Source organism: Schistocerca serialis, chromosome 2 (assembly GCF_023864345.2).
Source record: "Schistocerca serialis cubense isolate TAMUIC-IGC-003099 chromosome 2, iqSchSeri2.2, whole genome shotgun sequence".
NCBI lineage: Eukaryota > Metazoa > Arthropoda > Insecta > Orthoptera > Acrididae > Schistocerca > Schistocerca serialis.
Window position 1 is genome coordinate 545,517,894 of NC_064639.1, and position 10,627 is coordinate 545,528,520.

General features: G+C 44.4%; 1 protein-coding gene across 3 annotated transcripts in view; it reads left to right on the forward strand.

The window, feature by feature from the left end:
* The window catches only part of LOC126457521 (G2/mitotic-specific cyclin-B3), an 84,871-nt gene extending 75,018 nt beyond the window's left edge, over positions 1-9,853 (forward strand). For all 3 annotated transcript variants that reach the window (XM_050093862.1, XM_050093861.1, XM_050093864.1), the window contains exons 8-9: positions 41-146; positions 9,331-9,853. In XM_050093862.1, the coding sequence (XP_049949819.1) occupies positions 41-146; positions 9,331-9,382 (158 nt within the window). In that variant the 3' untranslated portion in view covers positions 9,383-9,853. The remainder of the gene's footprint in view (positions 1-40; positions 147-9,330) is intronic.
* Positions 9,854-10,627: the final 774 nt, after the last annotated feature.

The following is a 10,627-nucleotide window of genomic DNA, read 5'->3' on the forward strand; positions in this document are numbered from 1 at the left end:
TGTTTATTGAATACAGTGATAATACTGGTTTCTTTCACAGGTTATAGTCTTGAAGAAATCAAGGATCTGGTTTTTAAGTTGAATGACATGCTGAAGATGAAACCAAAGGAAGCATTGTCCACAGTAAGAAACAAATATTCCCACAAGTAAGTGTGTAATCCATTACATTAACTATTCTTCACTGAAAAACACACTGCTTAGAATCCTCTGCAGTACTGAAAGAATTACTGTATTTACCTGATTCCAAAGTGAGGTTCCCAGATTTGTTACTTGAAAGTGTCGCCATGTTTGCAGGTGAAGCTTTGGAAACTGATATCGTGTAGATTTACCTTCAAAAATTTATAAGGGTTGAAGGGAGAAAAGTGATCTCATCTTGGCTGAGAATGAGTATGAATTCAGGGAGAGAAGTGATGATTGAGCAGCATCTTTGGTAGTGCTAAAAACCATGAGAATGTGTACCACATGTCTTAGTTTCTTATGAATATCTACCATGTTTAAACTGCAGTTTGTTGGAATCCATTAGATTGACTTCAAAACTGTTAAAATATTAAGTATACATTACTGCAAGAGAGTAAAAGTATAGGTAAGAGACAGTGGCATACTTCCATGTGCCAAGCAGCTTTGTTCTCAACTCTCATCATTAGATACAATGGAAATAAAAAGGAATATGTAAGTGGCTGGTTCTACACAGCCAGTGAGGCCAGTAGACAATGTTCAGAAGTAAGAGGTAAAATCTCGTGTCACTACAGATGTGAAATCATTGTGGCAACCATGTCAGAAGCAATATATTTGAAAGAAACAGCCAGATATTTGTGACAATAGATTATTCACATGCAGAAATTTCAGCTTTTTTACTATTAATATTGCTATTGCACACTAAAAAGTGAAGATAAAATTAATGTAAACCATCGTAGAAGGTTTAGCCAAAAGCTAAACATAAATTTGAAAGATAACACCCCGTTGGATTTATATACACATACGCTACAGTTACATTACCATCGTCCTCACAAGTACAAGTAGTACCACACTGTGTGCCGTGAGCTGTGGGTCATCTGGGGCAAACAGTTGCTGAGCACTATGCTCAAGCCTCTGTGTCTGGGAATTATCCCCCAGTATTTTGCATCCTCAAATGGTGGATGGAAAGGAAAGCCCTCTGGTTCACTGAACATTACAGTGAACCCTGTAATGCTCCATTTACAGAGTGGGAGCTCCTCATTGTCCTTGAATATTGCCCAGACACAGCTCCTAGGCCATATTAGATCCAGTCAATGATCAAACATCTCTTGTGTGGCTAAAAGCGGGATATCCTAGTCATCTTCAACCGGATCTGATGGGATGGTGTCTTCCATAGCAATGGCGAGCACCATCATTCCAGTGCTCAAACCTGGCAAATACCCACTTGATGTGGATAGCTATCGGCCCATCAGCCTCACCAATGTTCTTTGTAAGCTGTTAGAATGTATGGCATGTCAACAGTTCTGTTCAGTCCAGGAGTTATGTGGCCTACTCGCTCCATGCCAAGGCGAACAGCCTTTTCCAGACAATCTCTCATGATTTACGAAAAGATCATGACATGACCTGGGGATCTTGCCCACTCCAGATTTTTTTATCCAAAATTTTCTATTGCTCCGTACTTCCTGTGTCAGTGTTGGTGTCTCCCATATTTTCCCCCCCCCCCCTCCCCCCCATATTCAGGAGAATGGGGTCCCACAAGACTCAATTCAGAGTGTCTGTTTTTAGTGGCCATTAATGGTCTAGCAGCAGCTGTCGGGCCATCTGTCCCACCTTCTCTGTATTCAGAAGACTTCTGCATATCGTACTGCTCCTCCAGTACTGAGGTTGCGGAGTGGCACCTCAGGAAGCCATCCACAAGTCACTGTCTTGGGCTTTAACCCACAGCTTCAATTCTCAGCTCAGAAGTTGTCTCACATGCACTTCTGTTAGTGGAGCACCATTCATCCAGAACCAGAACTTTACCTTAGTGACAATCCACTTACTGTAGTGGAGACATATCGATTCATAGGGCTGGTTGTCAACGCCAAATTCACGTGGCTTCCTCGTGTTCGTCAGCTGAAGAGGAATTGCTGGCAGCACCTCAGTGCCCTCCACTGCCTGCGAAACACTAACTGGGGTTCAGATTGCTCTACGCTGCTGCAGCTCAACAGAGCCCTGGTTAAATCCCACCTTGACATTGGAAGTCTGGTTTATGGTTCTGTGGTGCCCCCAGTGTTCCCCTTAGGGGGCTCACGGTTCTTTCGTGAGTACATGCGTGGCGAGCACGGGCCCCGAGCTATTGCAGCCTCCCTTCTTTCCAGGGCTGCATTTCCTTGCCCTTCCCCTCCTTTCCTCTCCTTGTTGCTTCCCTTTGCCCTCTCCTCCCCCTCTTGGTGTCCTTGTTTATGTTGGCCCTGGTTCTGTTGGTTTTTCAATTTGGTATTGTTGTGTAATCACCTAATCCTTTTGGCATTCCCTGGTCCCTATTTAGGGTTGGACCTCCATTACTAAATTTCTATTCCGTAGTGAGAGCCATGTGAGGAAGAGCAGTTTACCTAGTCTGACATGTGCCCTCCTAGTCCATTCCACCTTTTCTTTCACGTCATTGTCTGATGCTAGGCTGCATAGCCAGCACGGTAGCCAGCCCATGTGGTGGGTCACTATGTACCCTTTTGGTTAACCCCCCCTGAACACACAGGTATCACACTTCTGATACCTGAGCTGTGACCACCTCATGCATGCCTTGGAGTGGTTGCTCGTCATCCTGGAGCATCGGAACTCCCGACAATGGCCGCCGTGCCAGACGGCCCTTGCTGTGGCTGGGTGGCGCCCGTGAGGAGAGCCCCTGATCGGAGTGGGTGGTATCAGGGTGGACGCTATGCAAATTAAACGCATACCTGGTCCAGAACGTTGGCTGTTCTACTGCGGCTGTCTCTCTGTGTGGAACTGACTCTCCTAGTGCTGCTTCTCCAGCCCTTTCGGCCTTCCCTTCCATGGTTACCCCTCTGGGAGGAGGGTCAGGCCCGTCGGCTTGGGGCAAAACCTTCCCCCGCTATATCGTTTGCACCAGGACTGATGGGGATACTTTCACCAATACCGAAGCTTTATTTTTTGTGGAACACGTTGAAGACAAGTTTGGCAAAGTAGACTCTCTGCAAGATGCGGTTGGGTTTGTTGTTGATCAAAACTGCTTCAGCTGCCGAGTCTGTGGCACTTTGTGCCTGTAACCATCTTGACAAAATTCCTGTGTCCATTACCCCCACCAGTCTCCAAATATGGTTCAAGGCATGATTATTCACAGGGACCTCATCCTTCAAACTGATGAGGAACTTCGGGACAATCTCGGACGTCTGGGTGTTCACGTTGTTCAGTGTGTTCAGAAGGGTCCGAAGGACAATCACATTGATACTGGCACCTTTATCATGGCCTTTGAAGGGGATACCCCTGCCCCCCGGAGAAAGTAAAGATTATGGTTTATCGATGTGACGTGAAGCCATACATCCCACCACCTATGAGGTGTTTTAAGTGCTTGCATTTTGGACACGTCTTCTCGCTGTTCTCAGGCCCCTCTCTATAGTGACTGGACGTCCACTCCATCTCAAACAGAAAAGAAGAAACATAATTCCTAGGACAAGGAGCCTCTGGTGTTACAGGAGGTCCCATCCCCAGCTTTGCATCCTGATTCTGACATGTTGTTCATAGATGTCGGCCCCTCCTCGTCGGTGACGGGTGGTGACCTAGCGGCATGACTGGCCTTAGCCTGTTCATCCCCCATTTGAATCATCGTTCTGTGGTTATCCAATGGAATTGTAATGGATATTACCATCACCTTCCAGAGTTGAAAACCCTCATTTAGCTTACTCTGCAGCTTGTGTGGTTCTATAGCAATCTCATTTTACTGATGATCACTCACCGACCCTCTGTGGGTTCTGTGTCTTCTGTTGATATCGGGTCAGGCCCCCTGCGGGCCTTTGGTGGCGTTTGTACGTTGGTCCGTACAGGTGTTGCTGGCACGTGGATTCCTCTTCAAACTACATTGGAAGCGGTTGCTGTTAGTGTCCACCTCGACTCTGAGGTCACAGTTTGCAATCTTTCTTCCTCCTGACAGGACTCTTACACCTGCTGCCTTAACTGCCCTTCTTCAGCAACTTCCTCCTCCTCCTCCTCCTCCTCAGGGATTTTAATGCTCGTCATCCATTGTGGGGCACTGCATTTCCATATAGACGAGGTCTTCTCATAGACAAGTTTCTTGCAGACCATGACTTGTGCCTACTTCATGATGGCTTCCCTACTCATTTCATTGCCAGTCATGGTACCTTACCTGCCATTCATCTTTCTCTTCTCCCTCCCTCCCTCCTCCCTTCATTACACTGGTCGCCACACGACGACCTTTGCTACAGTGACCATTTACCATTGATTCTCTCTCTCCCTTTCCACTCCCTGATGGACAGGTTACCTTGTTGGACTTCCCAATGTGCCAATTGGCCTCTATATACTGCACAGGTCATTTTTTTCTCCCTCGTAGGGTTGTATAGATGACGTCCTACGTGACGTGTCTGACGCGATTGTTCACACTGCTAGCCTTGCTGTACCACGCTCATCTGGACCATTTCGTCACTGGCAAGTCCTGTGGTGTAGAGGCACCCATCCGTTGCCAACCTTATTACCTTTAAACCCCTTCGCGCTAAAGCTCCGTTATTTAATCAAACAGAGCAAACTGATGTCAGGAAAGCTTGGTTTCTTCTCACAGTTCTACTGTCCCTGTATCATGGGTATGGGCTACAGTTCGCTCTCTCCAAGGTTGCCATCGGCAGTCCACCCTCCCGCATTGCCTTTGCATGGACTTCTTGATTCTCGCGGAACATCTTGCAACCCATTTTGCAACAGTATCAGCCTCCTATCTGGCTGCTTTCCTTCACCAGAAACAGCAGTCCAAAGCTTCTGCCTTGTTTTGCCCCCTGTCAGTAAGAGTCTTACAACAAACCTTTTACTGAATGGGAACTTCTTTCTGCACTTTCTTATTCTCATGATACGGCCACTGGCCCTGACTCCATAACAAACTGCCTCAACATCTCAGTGATCCACAACTGCAACATCTTCACCTGGTGTTTAACCGTATTTGGCTCCAGGGTGACTTCCCTTCTCAGTGGTGTGATAGCATCATGGTTCCTGTCCTTAAGCTGGTAAGAACCCCCTATTTGTTGAAAGCTTTCGGCCAATTAGTCCGACAAATGTTCTTTGCAAGTTACTTGAATGGATGGGCCCGTCGGCTCAATTGGGTCCTCGAATCTCGGGATCTATTGTCTCCTTACCAGTGTGGCTTCCAAGAGGGACGTTCTCCGATCGATCATTTACTTCGCTTGGATTCCGCATTTCGGCAGGCTTTTTCCCAGCGCTGCCAGTTGGTTGCAGTATTTTTCGACCTTCGCAAGGCCTATGACATGGCTTGGCGCCATCACATATTATTCCCACTTCATGAGAGGTATCTTCGTGACCCACTTCAGATTTTTATCTGCCAGTTCCTGTTCCATCGGTCATTCAGGGTTCAGGTTGATACTGTTTTTACTTCTCCACGGACCCAGAAGAATGGCATCCCACAGGGTTCTGTATTGAGTGTACCGAGTTTCCTCATGGCTATCGGTGGACTAGTGGCCACTGTCGGTCCTTCGGTCACCCCTGCTCTGTATGTGGATGATTTCTGCATTTGGGTTAGTTCCTCCTCGATGGCCTCTGCAGAGTAGCAGCTCCAGGGAGCTATATTGCATGCCTCTGCATGGACCCTGTCACATGGGTTTCAGTTGTCTCCTTTAAAATTGTGGGTCGTCCACTTCTGTTGCTGTACTACAATCTGCCTGATCTGGAGCTCTATCTCATTGCACGACAATTACCTGTGGTCCCAAAGTTCCATTTCCTGGGTCTTCTTTTTGACAAGCAGCTCACTTGGCAGTCTAATATCAGACTTCTGAAGGTAGGAGAGGTGTGGACCGCTCCAGCCTTCTCCGCCTTTATCGGGCATTGGTGCTGTCTTGCTTGGACTATAGTTGTCAAGCTCATGGTGCGGCTGCCCCTTCCCCACTGCACCTCCTGGATCTGGTCCACCATTGTGGATCCATTTGGCCACTGGTGCCTTCCGTACTAGCCCTGCTGATAGTCTCCTGGTTGAAGCTGGGATCCCCCCCCCCTTCTGTTAACCAGTCCCAGCTTCTGGTTTCTTATGCAGTCACTGTCCATTCCTCTCCCACTCAGCCTTCCTATTCTATCCTCTTCCCAGACCATGGACATCGCCCACCTGATTCCCACTCTCGAGCGGGTTTACCAGTTGGGCTCCGCCTTGCGTCTCTTCGCTGTGATTTTCAGCTTCCTTCTTTGTCTTCCATGCTCCCTCCCCATCACCCTCCCACCCCCGGTTAGTTCCTCGGTGCCGAATTGGGATGGATCTCTGCTGAGGTCCGAAAGATTCCATTCCCTGATACTATTGTTGTTTCTTCTGCCAAATTTTATGGGAGTTTTGGGATGCTGTTGTTTTTTACGCCGATGGCTCTAAATCTGCTGATGGTATGGAATATGCCTTCACATCCTCTGTTGGAACGGAAACTCATTTAACGTAAAATCATCTCCTGTTAACGTAAAATCATCTCCTGCCACCTACATGTGAGGTGTTTACTGCGGAATTGATGGCAATATCCCAGGCCCCTATCTTTATTAAACAGTCCCAACTCAACCACGTTTTATGTACGGACTCAATTAGTGGTCTAGACCATCTCCCTGATCTTCACTGTGTTGCTTGTTCCGTTTACTTCCTTTGGGTCCCTGGCCATGAGGGTAAACCACGTAATGAGCTTGATCATTTGGTTGGGGGAGCAGTCTCTTACCCCCCCTCCTTCCCCTCCTGCAGCAGCTTCACATCAAATCCCACTTCGCACAATCGTGGGCCAACTCTTGGGAGGCTATGTCCCTGTCTAATAAACTTCGTGCGATTAAGGTGACACCAGTCCTGTGGCGTCCTTCCTTCCACCTCTCCCGAAAGGCTTCAGCCACCCTGTGTCTTCTCGGCATCGGCCATACCAGGCTGACACATGGTTTTCTTTTGCATAATGAGCCAACCCCATTTTGTGGTTGTGGAGCCTTCCAGTCAGTAGCCCACATTTTGGTGGAATGCCCCCTTCTTTTGGTTCTACGCACTAATTAGACTTCGCTGCACTTTACCTTTAATGTTTGCTGATGATTCCCGGATGGTCAAACTGATTCTCAGTTTCCTCTGTTGTACCTTGAGCCTTGCTTGCATCAGGAAAAAGGGACTGATGACCCTGACCCTGTAGATTGGTCCCTTTATACCCCATACCAAGTATTCCAAAGCTCAGACATTTGGTGGACCACACAAATTTGTTCATTAATGACACCACCCATTTTGTGGGACTTTGAAAAGAAAAATGTATCTTGGCCACAGGCATGCTGGTTAGCTCCAACGTGAGGTCTTCATTCACGAATGTAACAGTACAAGATGCAATGAATGTCTTAGAGAAATGTATAGCACCCGATATGTGATCTAGTGCGCCACTTTTTAACAACCACCTATTTCAGGTTGAAAGGAGAATTTTATGAATAGACAGATGGTGTAGCTATGGGTACCCCTCTCTTGCCTATTGCAGCAGACATCTTTATGGAAGTAATAGAAGAAACAGCACTCCAATCTGCACCATTACACCCAGAATGTTGGCTTAGATATTTTGACGGTACTGGCCACATGGAGAGGAAGGGCTGTGAAATTTCCACCAACACCTTAACTAACAGCACAGCAGAATCTAATTCAGTATGGAGATAGAAAAGAATAGGGTGCTGCCTTTCCTTGATGTGTAAGTTCACTGAAAGCCTGATGGTAAACTGGGCTATGGAGTCTATAGGAAGCCAGCCAGTACTGACAGGTACCTGCATGCATTGTCCCATCACGCTATGCAGAAGAAATTTGCCCTGCACATTTAACCAAGAGGGCTGACAGGATCAGTGATAAGGGACATCTAACGAGTGAACTACTAAACCTAAAGTCCATCTTTTGTGCCAGTTATGGAATGAAAATAGCAGATAAAACTATGGTGACAAATAATAAAGGTAAGAGGAGAGCTAACGATGGTACAAAACATCGCTCTATTACCATATGTTAAAGGTGTCACTGAACAGGTGGGCAAAATTCTCCACCAAGCAGGCATCAAGCCAGTTTTCTGAAGCAGCAACAGAATAAAAATGTTCTTCGCACAACGAAAGATACAGTTGACAAACTACATGCTGCTGGAGTTCACGAAATCAGGTGCGAATGTGGATTAGTGTATGTAGGAGAGATGGAGCGACCAATCAGCACAAGGATATGTGAACACGAAAGATAAATCCGACTGGGACAGCCCACCAGTTCAGAGGTGGCAGAGCACCAGGATGTGTGCGGCAAACATTGATTTTGGTGAAGCTCGCATACTGACGAAACAGCATCTTAGTTTCAGGAGGAAGATTAGACATTTCTATTGTGTCTCTAAACAATCGGCCATCATGCACAGAGGATGGGTACAGATTTTTGGCGACTTGGCTGCCAGCAATAACAGTGCTAAGGAGTGATAGCTGACATGAAGCATCACATACAGGCATGTGGGAGAATGCAGTGGCTGCAGGTACATAGAGTAGTGGTGCACCTCAGCAAATGCTAGACAGCAGGAAAAAGCCATGTCACAGTTGCTGCCTGGTTTTCCATTCGCCAATCACAAGCAAACACCAATCAAAATGTCGGGTTTACACCAATGAAAAGACATAATAAAAACACCAATAAAGACTTCTAACATCCCTCCCCTTCATCATAAACAGCCTATCAGAATTAGATAACTGCTATGTCTGCAGGTTAGTTTTCTCATTCAGCAGTAAACAAAAACAGTCACTTGCAACAGGGACCGAAATGTTGCTATATATATATATAATGCAGTCACAAACCCAGAAAAATTTTGTTGAATGGGTTGATGGCTTTGGAAGTTTACATTTACTTTATCCCCTTGTGATACCAAAATCTAAAAATTGATAAATGCCATAAATTTAAAATAGATATAACTTTTTAGAAACGTTTTTATGCCAATAAAACTTAATTTTCATTAGTCAAAATGTTAAATTTTTCTCAAATACCCCCTTTAAAAAAAGGGGTTAATCTTATACTGAAGTTAACACTATAAGTTGATTTACTAAGATTAAAAGTTAAACAAAGTAGTTGGTAAGGAGAAGCTGTCCTTTCCTGTGTGTGTGTGTGTGTGTGTGTGTGTGTGTGTGTGTGTGTGTCACACATACTAATTTTTTTTCCTCTTTGTTCAGAATATTTTTTGAAGTTGCCAAAGAACCAGTATTAGCAGAAGTCAACTTGTGATGAACACAAATGCCATTCTGGAGGTGCACTGCAGTAATCATTGTTGTTCAATTCTTCATTATTTACTGTTTTTTCTGCCAGTATATTTTGTACAAAGTCTGTTATTTATAGACCTTTACTGAGGTTTTATACAATTCGAGGTTGATACTTCCAGTGTAAAAACATTTTTATATTTTTTACTATTAATCTATACATACTTTTAGATGTACATATTTAAGTGCTGTATTTTAAGTCTTTTGAAAATAAAATTTTTGACGTGAATGTGAAATGGTCATGTGTATACTTCAGTGGTTTTTGTATTGTCAGCATAGCACTGCCAACCAAGTCTTCCTTAAAATTACAAATCTGCTACTTTGCAGCAGTACTCAGCATCACTGCTGTTTATATTGTACAAACTTATAATGTTATGTATTTATGACAACTGACTGTAAGTCTGTAAATAGTGTAAAAAATAAATTTTCTTTTTGATAATTCATTGTCTTTGAGAATGACCTAAAAACCTAAGATGAAGGCAAAGTCCCGTGTGGAAAATCACGTCATGACCTGAGCCACAGATACTGCTGAAACAACTAATCACGCTTGCTTTATTTCCATGTTTTCCAGAAGTTAGATTCTAATTTATCAGTTGAGCCAAATTGTGAAATATCTTAAGCTTTGTCAGGTGTCTAAAAGACTATGTTTAACTTCGCTTTAGATGCAAACAGCTAAATCTCAGGTGTTGTTGAATATATGCATAAATGTGAAATCATTCTTGTTAACTTTGGTTTGTATCAATAGTATCGCAATTCAACATGTAACTGTGATTCAGGTTACATTTGCAGGTAATGTGCTAAATTTGTCAGCTGAGTAGGGATGGGAAATGAATGCATGTCTTGCAGCTAGATAATGTCTACATGCTTTTCTCATAAAACGTGCTTTGTTAGACTCACGGACAGTAAAAATGCTTATCATGTCATGATTCTGTGAAGAAATTAATTTTGTTCAGAGATCATTCATTTGGCTTGAATAAAACAGTTGTAATACATTCAGTACTTGTACTGTGTATGGATAATAGTGAAGAGGAAATCACAAGCTTAAATATTCCATATATCCCTGAAAATAAAGTGTAGTGTCAAATTTGTTCCTGTTACACTGCTTTTCAAGTACAGTATATTAATTGTGCCTTTTTTCTATGGTGAAAGCTTTACATTAGGTATAAAATTTCAGTTGTTGGTGCAAATGTAACTTGTGCAGATGATCAGTTTT